We start from the raw sequence: 16,831 nt of genomic DNA on the forward strand, positions 1-16,831 counted from the left end.
ATTATTCATACAATATAATGATATTAATTGTTGGAGAAGGAAAGGGGAAACTAGTTTGGGGAGAGTGGGTGTAATCAGAACGAAAAAAGATTGTTTGTCCAGAGAGAAAAACAAACCATCTCCTCAAGGAATTTCCAACTGGACATATTTTGTGTTGTTGTATCATTGCCTCATTGTAGAGAACATGTGAACGATCACATACTTGTTAAACCCCGCCACATTATGCATGTACTTCTCCCAATCGTGTGATTCAATGGTTGTCGTTGGTCGATATATGTTAGGTATGTTAATTGTTGTCCAATAATATTGTCAGGTCTTCGGTTTTGATTTATTTCACATTTGATCATGCTCAGCTCTTAATAAGTTTTTCAAATTGTTGAAGAACGTGTGGTAGGTAACCTGTAATTGAGCACATCTTTGCCTTTCATCATTAACAATCGTTGTAGCATTAGCATTAATCGTACAGCTTGTTTTTGTAATTTACGTGAGAGGTGTAAAAAGCAAGATATAAAAACAGCAGATTTAACTCATCATTGTCTACATAAGAAAATGCCTGCATCAAGTCAGGAATATGACAGTTGTTTTCAGTTCATTTATTTTAATGCGTTTGTCCTTTTGATTTTGCTATTTGACGTTCAGTATTACATTTGCCTTGGGGTTTGGTATTGTTGTTAACTACTCTTAAACTTTTATAAACAGCAGAATGTATCTGCATTACAAGATAAACAAATTAGAAGAAAATAAACATTTTAAATGAACTTCGTTGTCTGATGAGTTCTCTTTGATTCTAATTGTTACTTGCTGTGGGATTTTGTTTGGAACTTGGACGAACGCTAATTCTTAAGATAAAAAAAATTATCTTAAGAACAGTTTTATTTTTTTATTCTAAATTGTAATTTATAGATGAATTGAACCACTATTTACAGTCAACATAACACCTTTATGTATGAGGGTTGATATCAAGCTCTAATCGTCATCGCCGTATATTTCGTTGTCTAACAAAGGTTTGAGTGGATTATCCAGCATAAGCATAAAAAAGTTCTATTCTATACCAGAAATTTTGAAAGTTTTATTTATGAAGTTATCTCAAATTGTAATCTTTCCATGCATTAAGTTCTTGTTCACCGAGTCTTGGAAATGAATTGCATGGCTGTCTGTGCATTCTGAAATAAACAATCAATTCATATTCCTGGATTATTAAGGATAATTCTATGGTGGGGTTCGTGTTGTTTAGTCTTCAGCTTCTATGTTGTGTCTTGTGTACCATTATTTGTCCGATTGGTTGTTTTTCTTTTTAAGCCATATAGTTGTCAATTTATTTTCGATCTATAAGTTTGACTGTTCCTTTGGTATCTTTCCCCTATCTGTTGACCAATAGTTAATAATTCCAACTTGCACACTACAGAAGGAGATTACGTCATTTAAAAGCAAATTTGGTGGGATAAAAAAGTGATTGTAATGTTAATATACATTTGAAATAGAAATAAAGAAAGATATCTATATTGTGTTTTGTGTACTAATGTTTGTCTGCTTGTCTTTTCCCTTTTCAGCCATGGCGTTGTCAGTTTATTTTCCCTTTTCAGCCATGGCGTTGTCAGTTTATTTTCCCTTTTAAGCCATGGCATTGTCAGTTTATTTTCCCTTTTCAGCCATGGCGTTGTCAGTTTATTTTCCCTTTTCAGCCATAGCGTTGTCAGTTTATTTTCCCTTTTCAGCCATGGCGTTGTCAGTTTATTTTCCCTTTTCAGCCATGGCGTTGTCAGTTTATTTTCCCTTTTCAGCCATGTCGTTGTCAGTTTATTTTCCCTTTTCAGCCATGGCGTTGTCAGTTTATTTTCCCTTTTCAACCATGGCGTTGTCAGTTTATTTTCACTGATGAGTTTGCATGTTCCTTTGGTGATTCTTAGTGTGGGGACGAAGTCCCCTATTCCACTAGAAAATTCAATAAAAAAAAAAAATCGGAAAAATTTCCCGAATTTTGCATTGTACTAATGAACTCAAAATCGTTCAATTTTTTTTTGTCGCGTTTTTGAATTTCCGGATCTGCGCAGAAATCTACTTCCGTTTCCGGTCTTGTTAACTAGAATGTATATTTATCAGTCTAAGAAAGGAACTAGTACTTATTCATTTAAAAAAAAATGATTGTTATTAAAAAAAACGTTACCTGATGACAGCGTTTCTTTGTTTACATTGAATATGACGTCATAACTTAAATAACGTCACAACTCAAATCCCTAACAACAGAACCAAAATTGGAAACGTAACGGTATTTCCGTTTCTCTTTTTAATATTGTTGATTTAAAAAAATATCATAGACTTCGTCCCCATTCACATGTAATGCCTGCCTCATATTATTTAAGACAATCAGAAAAGAATGTATTGACAAAACAAGTGGTCATTAACAATACACCTATCGTCAATACCATAAGTTGTAGATACTCCTCTGTCTAAATAATTGTATAATCATATCATACCTTTCTTTACATCTGAAATTATATTATATAATATCAGATTATTACATGGCATTTTTCATGTTATCATAATCATATAACTTAGACTTAATAATTTAAGTAGCTTCTTAATTAACAGTGATAACTAATTTCTTTATAACTTATATTGAAATTTAAAGCAGGCCTTTCTTTTTCTGTACACATGGATCAATGTAGATGAAATCAGAATTAGCATAAAGTTTAAATTATGTTTGAAACTTTTAAAAATGCATTTATTTTGGGTTTTTTACACAATATACTTTCCACTATCCAAATAATTGATGTTTTTCACTGAAAACATAGCACTGAGGTGTATTTTCCGGAATTTGCCGAGTATCACCGGAATGTCATGCGATAACGTTACGGAAAGGCATGTGATAACGTTCGAAGCATGTGATACACTTTTCATATCAGACCGCTAAGCACCAATTAGAAACATATGAAATTTACGTTAACTTTATACTATTATCATACAGTAAAAATCGTATGTTGATTACTGTATGATAATAGCATAAAATTAACCATAATTCCATATTTTTCGAATTGGTGCTTAGCGGGCTGATATGAAAATTTATCACATGCTTCGACTGTAATCACATGCCTTTCCGTAGCGTTATCGCATGGCATTCCAGTGATACTCGGCTAATTCCGGAAATTGCACCTCAATGCTACGTTTTCAGTAAAAAAAACATTACAAAGTAGTGTACAAAACAATTTTTTTGATACTGGAAAGTATAGTGTGTAAAATAATAATAAAAAGAAAACAACAAAAAACAACAAAAAAATCATTAAATAAATGCATGTTTTAAAAGTGTCAAACATAATTTAGAAAGTTATATTAAAAAAAGTTGACTTTTCCAAACTTTTCATTATGTATATTGTTGAATTATTTCTTTGTCAATTCGTCCATATTGAAATGGGTTTCTTTCTCTGTTGAGGCATATAATAGAAAAATTTCATATCGAATGTACTACATTTTTGGGTCCGACATCCGTGAACTTTTCACTCTTTGACTGACTTCTATTTGGGAACCAAGTAAAAGGATCAATATATGAATTTGTTATTTTTCTCCATTGTTACAAAATTTGATAAAAAGATCATAACATCTTATTTTTCATATCGCAGGTATTATCAGCCCTCGGTCAATATCAGCCCTCGAGCCATGCGGCTCTTGGGTTGATATTGAACCTAGGGCTGATAGTATATGTGATATGAAAAATGCCATGTAATTATCTGATAATAACAACAAAAAATTATTGATTCAAAGCAAAAATAACTGTAAATAAACTCATCATAAAGATATTATTACAATAAGTTATTAGAATGATGTCTTAAACAATGACCCGACTTGTCGTTTAAATAACCAATTTGTGACACCATACAATAACTTCAAGTATATTTATTTCTTTAAAAGCCACAAAGAAACTTTGCCTGAAAATTTCAAATTTCAAAATAATATATTTTCCTAGTTCTTGACAATTAATGAGAGTTCGCTATTTTTAAGTCCCCGTGGAGGTAGCGAATTCATTCTACATTCAGAAAATTGATACATTACTAGGTGATATCTATGCTATTTAGAAAATATTCACAGTAAGATTCAACGGTTTAATATGGACAACGTTCTATCTGATATCATAAAGGTTTCAGGGGGTCAGGTTTTACATGTAGCATTGTCCACTACAAACCAATAAAAGTCTGTATTTGCAGTATTTGCGCTCGCTTGTACTGATTTGTACTCGAATGAGTGTGAATTTAACTAGAAATAACTTCATATCTTTAACATACTCGACTGTACTGATTTGTTCTTGACCATGCTTTAAAGCCTTAACTTACACTCAAGCTATAATCCGGTCACAACTTGTACTTAGCCCGTTCTAAACCTGTTTTTAAGTTTAGATCAGCATTAACTAAGCACCTTTAACTTACAAACAGACTTACCCCGGAAGTGGTGAAACAAAGGCTTTTGGTTGGACTGAGTGTATGTCAGTGTTTCGACACAACAGGGAAGACAACGACTGCTGTTTTATTATATTCAACTGTTCTGTAATATTCAGACGAAACATTGCTCAATTATTGAAGACAGAAATGTATATGTAAGGCACTTTTAAATCAAAATTGCTTCGAAAGAAAAAAAGATAACAGCATGATTAATAGCAACTTGGGTTTTGAATATTATTGCATCATCTTTTTTTTTCTCACAATCTCAAAGGTTCCATTCGCTCTTATTCAAAATATGTTGAATTATGTTTGGGTTTTATTGGTCAGAAGAGGAATATTTTGCTCGAATTGTTTTTCTTGAAAAAACATGATTACATCATTTTGATCAGCGGAAATGCAAACTTGTCTCGGAGACTATTGTCTGTTGTGTTTTGGGTTTTTTTCTTTGACAAATGGTTTCCCTTTGTTCTTAGTATTTTGTCCTTATTGATTGATCAAGTTAGCTACAGAATTGCAACTTTCTCAGGCATAGTCAACCCTGGAAGGTTTGAGTTTTATTTGTATATATGCCTTAAGTCATGGCATGTGCATGGAAATACGTAACATGCTTATTTAGTATTACTGCGAGTGACCAATCAAAATTGATTTCATACATGTGCGTGACCTACATGTATCATTATGTGTGTCATACAACAAAGTGTCCCTTAAACGCAAAATAACACTATTAGCAAATGCACTTACCACTGGTAAATCCGGTTTGCGGAAATTTGTTTTCATAATAAAATCTGTCTCCTGTTTTGTACATTAAGAACTGTAAGCCTATAAGACATCCAAACGTTGGTCCTACCAATGAACCTTTTAGGGGCGTTTCCGACAGTCCCCCGGGAAATAAATCTATATCGTCAGGATGTCTGTAGAAGAAGAAAAACATAACTTATCATTGATACACACTTTCCGTCTACAAGACTCATCCGAAAGCTCGAATAAAAAAATGTACAAAAAGGTCAAACAAAGTACGAAGTTGAAGAGCGTTGAGGACCAAAATATAGTAATCCTTTTGCCAAATGCAGCTAAGGTCATCTATTCCTGAGGTTGATTTAAGAAAATACTAAATGTTTGATAAGGAGATGTCAATTCGAAATTAAAAAATAATTTAAAAGAACAGCATTTAGTAAATGTGAACATACAAATTATATCTTACTTGTATATATTTTGCAAGGATAACGCAGCCCCTTTGTCGTGGTCTACAAGTCCTGTTGGTCCAGCAATAAAAGTCCAAGCAGGTTGCAAACCACAATGCCGTCTGAAGCTGTTGTATGATGGTAGTCCATGATCTCGACCTCTCTGAATATTCAGGGCACTGTGGAAATATAACATTTTCATATTTGTTTTGTTTTGTTCAAACCGTGTATGCTTGTAATTTTTTTTTTTTGAATTATTAACCAATAAAGATGTTATGACTTGTATAAATATTTGATGACATTTTGCATACTTATGTTGTGTCTATGCAATTGACATCCCCATGTTTATTAAACGTATTACTTGTCTGATTATTTTGTTCCACAAAGTTGTAAGTTTGTTTAATATTCCCTATACGGTAGCAGGTATGAGATGGTTGTTTGGTGTTACGTGTATTCAATTTTCGACAAATAACGTAGCCAAGTTAATATTACCCTAAGTCAAAACCGTTCCCTGGTCTCGTCTGGAATAACCTATTCCTCACAGTTGGTGTTAGGAACCTATCTGATTGTGATTGGAATTGATTTAACATCCATCTTAAGATACCCTCAACACCAAAGTTTTTCCTGTCATAGATAGTGCGGGGGTTGAAGAACTCATTCTCTAATGGGATATTGTGCATCTCATTAAAGTTCATATCACTCGACCCAATTAATGATCCTATAAAGGTATGACCTATTCTAAACGCAGCCGCTCCAAAAGCATTTCTCGTTCCTGCATCTACATTGTCATTATATTGTGTGTTAAATCCAACAGGCTTTGGTAAAAGTCCGAATTGCGAAGTTAATTCATCACCTAGTAATGCGGGTAAGAATTCTGTGAATACTATGTGTTGATAAATGCCAGTTAAAAGTTTCCTTGTCTCTTTGTATATGCGCTCTCCGTTCCAATGTAGATTGATCTCGTGTAAAATGTCAGCGATTCTGTTATGTTCACGCATGAAAAGTGTTTGAATTGTATTTAGAAAAGGGTTTTCTGTGTGTCTTTGGTCACCTTGAAATATAAAAAAAATTCTTAGTCAACTTCATTGCCATTGCGTGTAGTTCACAACAGAGTTTCATATATAAAAAAATTACTTTTCAACTGAACTTCCTGAAGAGAAATATAACGTTACTTTGAGTGTTTACGATGTTCCTTAACGGTTTAAGAATGAAAACTTTCGTAACATTGCTGCCAAAGCTATTCGATATAATCCATTACAATTATATAAACAAAAAACTATTACCGATATAGATTAAGTTGTCGATCACTTCATAAAGGAATACCAAATTTTTAGTGTTTTGGGGTTATTTTCTTAGAAATTATTATAGATATAAACTGTAAATAACAAAAAAATATTAGCAGTAAATATGTTGAAAACCAAGACAGAGAGAGACTGTGTACTGTAGCAATGACCAACACATTATAATCTACAAATATGAAACATCTACGGTCAATTACGCCAGAGGATAGAAAATACATAGTATTTCGAATAATTCAAAATGTTATATAAAAGTATATTTAAAATAAAGATCAAGAAAGTCTTAGAGCTTAAAATAGAAATGGAGGTGATGTTTCTTCAATTTGAAATTGTTCTACGAATAACCGTTACAATTGATAATTGCGATGTTAAAGTAACTTTAGAAACATTGGACTCGTGTCATTACTGATTAGCTAAAACTTAAGACCTAATAGAATGTCTCGTACCATGTATAAAATAAGCTGAAAAAAAAACCCGAAATGAAATAAACATAAACCTATTCCAGAGGGTTCCATTCCCGAGATTGCATAAATTGCAATTATTGCATATAATTATTCTACAAATAAAAAGCTAAATTTAACAAGAACTATCTTTAAAAAAGATATCCGACGTATTTAAATTTGAGTGTATGTTTAAAACTATCATTTCGATAACCTTCAGAAGCACAAAGATACCATTTAAATAACGTTTTCCAGGGCCGTAACTACCTAGGAGGCAGGGGAGGCAACTGCCTCCCCTGAATTTTCTACACCAATTTTTTTTTTCTGAAGTTGTAAAATGAAATATTGACAATATGTACACGAAGAACTTGAATTTATATTATAAACAACACAAGTTTGTACAGTTTTAACAGTGTTATCATGATACGTGATATATCTGTCATTTCCCGGATTTTTGATCGAAAGTGAACCGTTTCAGTTTTTTTTTTCGTGTGGCCGTCCGTCTTAATTTATTCAGTTTTCATACGAGAACACAAATGAAACTTTGCTTTCGACAATTTTGAATAAAACTTAACTATTCACATTTATTTAGGGGCTCAATTAATCAGAGGAAGTTTCCATTGTATTGTGAATCTTTTATAATATCGGAAATTCGTTACCGGCTAAATGAGCTGTTGGGTTATTAAACATTTTTTAACGTCTCCCGATCGTACGATAACAATCTGGTCAATGCCTTAGTAGTTAAACACTCCCATTCGTTGTAGCAGGGACTTTCTATACTAAGTATATACTAGTATATATAGGTCCCTGGTTGTAGTTATATACATGTTGATATATACCAAAAAAATACACTTAAATTTACGTTAATTCAAGGTCCTAGATAAAAAAAAAAAATACCTTGCGTTCTATGATCTTGCTTTATATGTTTTTTTAACTTACCAGTTTGATTTCTAACGAAAATATCTTTAAATACAGATAATAATTGTTGCATAAAAATGCTTCCAGGATCCAACAATGAGCTGATGTTTCTTAAAGTAAGGAAATCGAAGGAAAACGGGTCATTTTTAGCTATATTCAGAAAAAAAATCAGCCGGTCACAATGTATTTAATGTTAATAATTATAGGTCAAACTACGGCCTTCAAGACGGAGCCTTAACTCACCCGAACAGCAATCTCAGGTTGCTTTGCATAAAAATTGCTTCCAGGTTAAAGCAATACTGATGTTTCTTAAAGTAAGGAAATCGAAGGAAAAGGGGTCATTTTAGCCATTTTACTGAGAGAAAAAATCGGCGGGGAGCTGCGTCCCAACCCCCCTCTCAAGGGGGCATCAATCGGCGGCCCCCAAACCCATGCCTCCCCTGAATTCGAACCCTAGTTACGGCCCTGTTTTCTCTGTTTATGTTCAGTTATCTTTCTGTTTACATTCACCAAAACCCCGCGGAAATCTCACATGCGTAGGTGCGTTCTAAAAGTCAGGTACGTTCGTACAACAAAGTTTACATTAAAAATTATATAATTGTCCCGAATAAACAGCTGTCACGGAGGCAAAAAGCTATTGGAGAAACAATTATTTTAATAAAAATATAAATCTTTGTAAGATCTAGTCAAATATTTTTAGTTTTTCACTGGCTTTCCATTACGATATAATGAACGAGACGTTTTTTCAAACACAACCAAATCACCCACCATGACAGCATTTTGTCCAATCACAGAAAGGATTTTCGAGCATGCGTATTCTGTTGCCATAGTTAAGCGTCCTTAAGTTCAAAGAGAACAAACCGAAAATATACCGACTACGTCGAAAAAAAAACTTTTAAAAACTTTTAATTTATAAAATGCCTGTAACATTTAATAACATAGATGTGAATGTTTTTAATTAAGAGCAATAAAATGTGTTTTTGTGGTTTCATATATTTTTTTCAATTATAAAGCAATCTTAAATTATTCATTCATTTATTAGTCCGTACCTGAACGAAAACATCTCGTGTTTTCAATACACTCTCCTTCTCCTTGTGGTAGCAATCCAAATGAGCCTTCATACAATTTCCCTGTGATAAAATACAATCGAGATGTCACAATTTAAAGTAATTATATAAATCATGATGTAAATACTTATCGTTGATTAGCAAACCTGCAGTTAACATGTCTGAGAAAGTTTTATATAGACAACAGTAGGTTACTGATGTTCTTATTTCATTACTACATTATTAGTGAATAGTCAATGGCTTACGTTTCCTATCATGTTTTCCTTGATAGCTGCTGTCAAGGAGGCTATAAACCCAAGCGTTCCAATTTAAAACAATCTCTTCAAAACATTTACGGGCGCCTTCGCTAGTTGGTTGACCGTTATGGAATACAAATGATGTTTTTCACTATCACAGATTACAGTTAAATTATGACTACAAGACAAAACATACAATACTTAACATGATTTGAATGATTGAGTTGTTTAAAACATTGAACATGTATACATTTTTTAAGGAAAAGAACTGCATAAAATATACAAACTGGTGAATAAAACCAAGCAATATGGATTCCACCTGGAACATAAAAATTTCACACACTAATAGAAATATAATAAAGGGGGACAGCTCTTAAGTCAAGTGTTTAATAATAGTGCGTCTCTTTGTTTTGACAGTTGTTTTAAAAGTTTATTAATTATATAAATCATGTCTATATCTTCGTTGCTTAACAGCCAAATTAAGTTGCTTTCATCTGAAAGTTTATCTGTTTCACAGATGATAATTGTATGTTTCAATCGTCGTAAGCAAATCCCGTCCCTCTTTTCCTCGAATGTGACCTACTGAATTAGACTGATCACCGGCTTTGTACTTATATGAGCAATACCCCGACGAAGGCAGCATGTGGGAAAGGCTTACACTTTCGGAGCACCTAAGAGCACCACTGGTTTTTGTTCGGGTTCATGCTGCTCAGTCTTTTGTTTTCTTTGCTGTGTTTTGTGAACTGTTTATGTCTTTTCCTTTTTTTGCCATGGTATTGTCAGTTTATGTTCGACTAACTAGTTTCAATGTCCCTTTGGTATCATTCGCCTCTCTTATTCTACCTTTCTGTCTGTCTTTTATATATTGTTACGGTTCAATTTCAAAAATGATAAAATATTTATTTAAAACTTGAACTGATTTTTTTTGACACAGTCTTTTTACAATACAACTAGAACACACCCGTGATATCGCGCGCCGTGACTGAATTAAAGTATATAACTATGCGCAAGCCTTATTTTAGTATTACTATTGTCATCTGATAAAGTCATGCCGATTATAAGATACACAGTTTTCTCTGCTTTCAAATCTTTCTGTTTGAACCCGTCGAACTGGAACTTATCAATTATTGGTAATATTAATTATTTGGAAAACAAAAGGTCCTGGAATGGAGTATTTTTTAATCAACAGCATTGTCCTATATAAGTTATAAATAAAGTTGAATTCTTTGATTCGCTGTTTTACGTCATGCCCGCTAACAAATTGAAAACTGTATCTATATGCCTTATTTTAAGTCCAGATTTTTAGTATTCGTATTGTTATCTTAGAAAGTCTTACTGATTAAAATACTACAATAGGTAACAATTTGACAATTTAGTAGTGTGAACCCTGTGATTATGACCCGTGTATATAGCATATTAATCATGAATACACCGTTTGTTGGTGCGCCTGTCAGATGCGGAACGTACAGAAGGTAATAGGTAACAGGTGAATATACAGTAACTATTGGTATCGGTATCGGACTCGACCCGGAACTTCCTAATTATTGGCAATATTAATTACGTGGAAAACAAAAGGGCTTGGAGTTGTGTAATTTTTAATCTACACCTTTGTACTATATTAGTTATATATAAAGTTGAATTCTTTGATTCGTCGTTTTTACGTGATGACGGCTGACAAATTGGACCTCGTAATTTTAGTATTATAGAAGTGCACTATGTACCTCACAAACTATTTTGTTTTCATCTAGGCTGACATTGACAGAGGTTTGGCAAAATAACCAATGACCGAAACATTGAACAGTTGAAGAATTAGAAAAAAAACAGTGTACGGGTAAGTTGGAAAATATTAATTTTCGGGAACAAGATATAAAATAATTTCCAGAAATCACATGTTCATGGACTAAGAAAAAAATAATAAAATTAATAGATCTATAAATTATTATTCGAGGTAATTATTTGTGAGTATTGGATGTAGATAAACCAAAATACATATTTAAAGTCAACAAAAGTTTTTAATAAATAAGTCATGCTTTAACTCTACCGTTCTTTAAACTAACAATTGATTCAGCTAGATGATTCTTATAAACTATTAACATGGTTTGCTTTACATTTATATAAACAAAATGAGGTAAGTTTCTAGTTGCATATACGGAAATTATTTAAAAAGAAGACGGAGGCACCTAGGAGACGATAAATAAATCATAAGTCGAAGAAAGGGACCAAAGACCAATATACAAGCATCATTTCACAATTCTCCACAAAAAGCAAAGATTGGGCAATAATTCAAATTTCAAGGATGGGTCGGGTTCTCTGGGAGCGGCGTTCGCTGTATAGCTCATATCAAGAAAATATTTCGTTATAAGTCGCATTGGATTACGTCACTAACGAGAACGGAAGACGAGATTTTAAAGATATACGACAAGAAATTTTATAACAGCTACCAATATCAATATGGCGTCTGTTATACTCTTCAAATGATTACTTCAGTTTTACCATAACCAAGATTAAAACCTATTTGTTCGAAAGCTAAACTGTGTATAAACGAACTAGAGGCTCTAAAGAGCATGTGCCGCTCACATTGGTCTATATGCATATTCAAGAAAGGACACTCTCCAACATTGTAGACGAGAATTGAATTCATGACAAAAATCTTAGTTTCTTTTTTTTTTCTTTCTTATATTGCTGATCATTGAAGTCCATTTAGTTTCTCTCTATCTTATTTAGCTTTTGCTCCAAACACAAAAGAGAGCAATAACTCCTATGAAGAGTAACAGTCTACTAATTATATCGGCAAAATTTGAGTTGTTAGTATATCTTATCTTGCCTATCATTATTGATTATCTAAGTTTCTATCTATCTATAATAATTTTTATCATATAAGGCAAAACGCAAAAAAAATTGGTAAAATCTTCATTAAAGGGCAATAACTCCAATAAGGAGTTGTTGGACAGTTTTCGCCATTTGTATAAATTGTAGATCTTGTCTTGGTGATCATTTTTGTTTATCTAAGTTTTATTCTATCTATTATAAGTTTTACGATATAAGACAAAAACGCAAAAAAATATTGTACAAATCAAAGGGCAATAACTCTAATAAGGAGTCAACTGACGATTTCAACTATAAAACTTATTTGAAGAACTTGTCCTTCTGATCATTTTTGCAGTTTAAAGTTTCTCTCCATCTTTAATAGTTTTCAAGATAATAGGCAAAAATGAAAACAAATTGGCAAAATATATCATTTAAGGGCAATAACTCCTACAAGAAATCGTCTGACAGTTTTGACGTATACGGACAATTGGTAGAGCTCAACATTCTGAACAATTTTACTATTTTCGGATTTCCTCTATTTAAAACGGTTATCAGAATAATAGACAAAACTTGCATTTTACCCCACATGTTCTATTTTTAGCCACGTCGGCCATCTTTGTTGAGGCGAGGTCATCGGACAAAATTTTTAAACTAAATACCCTAATGATGATTGTGGCTAAGTTTGATTCTATTTGGCCAAGTAGTTTCAGAGAAGATTTTTGTAAAAGATTACAAAAATTTACGAAAATTGTTAAAAATTGACTATTAAGGGCAATAACTCCTAAAAAAAGGGGGGGGGGTCAATTGACAATTTTGGTCACGTGAACTTATCTGTAGATCTTACTTTGCTGAACATTATTGCGTTTTACAGTTTATCCCTATCTATAATAATATTCAAGATACTTACCAAAAACTGCAAAATTTCCTTAAAATTACCAATTCATGGGCAGCAACCCATAAACGGGTTGTCTGATTAGTCTAAAATTTTTGGGGCAGACAGATAATCTGATGAACATTTTAACTCTGTCAGATTTACTCTAAAAGCTTTAGTTTCGGAGATATAAGTCAAAAACTGAAGTTTTCCCCTAGTATGTTCTATTTTTTGCCATGGCGGCCCTGTTGGTAGGTAGGCGGGGATCGCCGGATACACTTTTAAAAGTAAATATCCTAATGTTGATTGTGGCCAAGTTTGATTCTATTTGGCCCAGTAGTCTCAGAAGAGAAGGTATTTGTAAAAGTTAACAGACGACGACGACGGACGATGAGAAAAGTTCACTTGGCCTCCTAGGCAAGGTGAGCTAAAAAGTGTGTAATAGACGTGTACCTCATCTTGTATTACTGATATGACCTTCAAACTTAACTTAAATAGCAAGCTGAAAAAGTCCGTTTCTGTCCCATCACCAGATAGCTCTTTAGTTTTTGGATGGTACTCTTTATAGAGCTTTTGTCGTTTCTCTGTAATTTTTCGTTTTTAACCGGATTTTTGTGACAAAAATGTCGGTTATTGATTTGGGGATGTACGGCGGGCGGTCGGGCGGGCGGCAATCAAATGTTGTCCGTGCATTAACTCATGAACCGTTCAACCAAAGCTTTTAAAATTTTAATATGTTGTTACTGACAACTAAATGAAGGTCAAGTTCAATAATGGCGATTTTGACTTTTACCGTTCAGGAGTTATGGTTCTTGAAAAATGGAGTTTCCAGTCGTGTCCGTTCATTTACGCATGAACTGTTCTACCAAAGCTTCCCAAATTTTAATATGTTGTTACTGATGACAAAATGGAGGTCAAGTTCAATAATGACGAATTTGACTTTTACCGTTCAGGAGTTATGGTTCTTGAAAGATTGAAAAATGGAGTTTCCAGTTGTGTCCGTGCATTTACACATTAACTGTTTTACCAAAGCTTCCCAAATTTTGATATGTTGTTACTGATGACAAAATAGAGGTCAAGTTCAATAATGACGATTTTGACTTTTACCGTTCAGGCGTTATAATGGTTCTTGAAAGATTGTAAAATGACGTTTCCATTCACGTTGTTGCATTTACTCATGAACCTTTCAATCTAAGCTTTTCAAATTTTAATATGTTGATACTGATGACAAAATGGAGGTCAAATTTGATATTGACGATTTTCACTTTCACCATTCATCAGTAATGGTTCTTGTGATATTGCCAGGACACAAATAAATATTAATAAATCCGGTTTGCTGTCGTTGTGACAGCCTCTTGTTATGTCTGCCTTGTTTGTTTAATCGCGTATGACTCTCCTAAACAAAGTAGGTAAATTTTTTACTACTAGTTAGTTCGAAAATTTGAACTCACGATTCTTTTTCATTATTATTAGTATTATTAGCAAGTACTGATTCTTGTTCTTATGCCTTTGATTACAAGATTGAAAATTGTTTAACTCTGCTAAAATCTACGTATCTTACCTGTGCTAAAATCAACAAGGTCCTGTTCTGTTTCGTGTGTGCTGCCATAAGTTACTGATAGATCAAGGAAGGAAGAAGCCTGGTTCATCTGGTTTCGTGGACCTGTTGCATTAAAAGACTCAAATAAATAAATTTATTGAAACTATTTCATAATAGTATTCCTTGAATGCTTTCTGTATAAATTAAATTTTGACGCTGTTAAATAAATAGTCACAATCACCTAACAACCGAAATTGTACACACTATTTTTACTTTATAATTGTGAGTTTTTTCCATGATTGTCGTCGTGTTCATCGGCAGTACTTTTTACCCCAGTCATGTTCATTTATTTGATTGTTTTTGTCACTTATTTTTGTCACTAATTCTAAATCTAGTCACAATACGTCGTCAGAACTTCTCAAACTTAATCAAGAAACTCTAAATCTCTTGTTTTGTCTTAATTTTTGTCTCCTCAATGCTCTTCAACTTCGTCATTTATTTGGCTTTTTTTTTTTAACTTTTTTATTCGTGCGTCAATAATGCGTCAGATGTGCTATCTTAGTTCTCATATCAGCCTTTTTTTCCATTTCAAGTTTCAAGTATATGCTGCTTAAATGTTTCATTATAAAGGAAGAATAATTCGTGTTTGTCTAATATTATTACGAATGGTGTCTCAAACATTATGATAATAAAAAGTGTCTGAAAAATATCATTTACATATATTGATGACATTACCTGGTAAACAGTCTACTGTTGGAGCAATTTCAGACCTAACAAAATGCATACAAGTCGAGTTAAACTCTCCTGGTGGTGTACCGAAGGGAAAACATTCAGGTCGTCTAAAAACAAAGGAATGTCATGTTAGACTAGAGAAAACAAAGGAATGTCATGTTAGACTAGAGAAAACAAAGAAATGTCATGTTAGACTAGAGAAAACAAAGGAATGTCATGTTAGACTAGAGAAAACAAAGAAATGTCATGTTAGACTAGAGAAAACAAAGCAATGTCATGTTAGACTAGAGAAAACAAAGCAATGTCATGTTAGACTAGAGAAAACAAAGGAATGTCATGTTAGACTAGAGAAAATGAATTGTACTTCATGTATTGTGCCTCAACCTCTTCATTGCATCTAATTTATACGTTCCTTTTCAATGAGTGTCAGCTGAATAATGTCAAACTTTTGGTCATTAACTTTAGTATGCCCAACAATGTCATTACGTCAGTGTCAATAAACGTGCTTATGCTAATTTTACAGTTCACAAGCTATGAAAGATAATATAAGATTTGTGAAAACATATAAACTGCAATATTATAGAAAGTCAGATCAATATACAGAGTGTAAGATGGTTTGACCAACCCTTTAACGTAACATGTGATTGTTTTTGTAGCTTTAAATTAGACAATTTCCTTCTTTTTTCTTCTTCATATCAACATTTTGCTAGTTTTACCATTTTAGAACACGATATTGAAGATTCGTCAATCGTTACCAAAGATGATGGCGTCTTAGAACTAGACAAAAACTTATAACAATCCGTTGTTGTATAATATTATGAATTATTATGTTTAACTTTTCAATGACAATTAACGACATTGTTGTCAAGTTGTCAATTATAATAAAGCAGGAACTGTTGACCCTTCTGGAGATTCTGGCTTCGCCTCAGAAATTTAAATAGGCTCAAACTGTTTAATCTTTTGTGTTATATGTAGAGAGTGTATACTGTTGGAAGTTTTTATGTCTTTTTTCCTTTTTTCCTATTTGTTTTATCTAAATGAAGTTTTTGTGTCTCTTTTTCTTGTTGTTTTTATTTACACCTCGTGGCTTCTAGTCCATTGTTTCATGGTCCAATTAACTCTACCTCAAAATTGGCATATTCCCATGACAACATCTAAACTCAAGGCCTGAAAAATATCAACAATACATTATAAATTTGTGGAAAACCTGAAAAGTTACAACAGTATTTTTAAGACAATCAAAACAGAAAATAGAGAAAAAAAACGTTTTAGATATTCAAGTCGGACATGGTAGTCATTGTGATTAAATAGAG

At 32.9% G+C, this 16,831-nt stretch overlaps 1 protein-coding gene across 1 annotated transcript; it reads right to left on the reverse strand.

Moving 5' to 3' along the window:
• Window positions 1–4,360: 4,360 nt before the first annotated feature.
• LOC139529796 (peroxidase-like protein) lies at window positions 4,361–16,681 on the reverse strand. Its single transcript, XM_071325696.1, has 8 exons — window positions 16,643–16,681; window positions 15,522–15,625; window positions 14,808–14,909; window positions 9,314–9,394; window positions 6,101–6,659; window positions 5,629–5,787; window positions 5,169–5,338; window positions 4,361–4,530 (listed from the first exon to the last, which is right to left on the reverse strand). Exons 1-8 carry the CDS (start codon window positions 16,654–16,656, stop codon window positions 4,424–4,426), a joined length of 1,296 nt encoding a protein of 431 aa, XP_071181797.1. The 5' UTR covers window positions 16,657–16,681; the 3' UTR covers window positions 4,361–4,423.
• Window positions 16,682–16,831: the final 150 nt, after the last annotated feature.

Source organism: Mytilus edulis, chromosome 7 (assembly GCF_963676685.1).
Source record: "Mytilus edulis chromosome 7, xbMytEdul2.2, whole genome shotgun sequence".
Taxonomy (NCBI): Eukaryota; Metazoa; Mollusca; class Bivalvia; order Mytilida; family Mytilidae; genus Mytilus; species Mytilus edulis.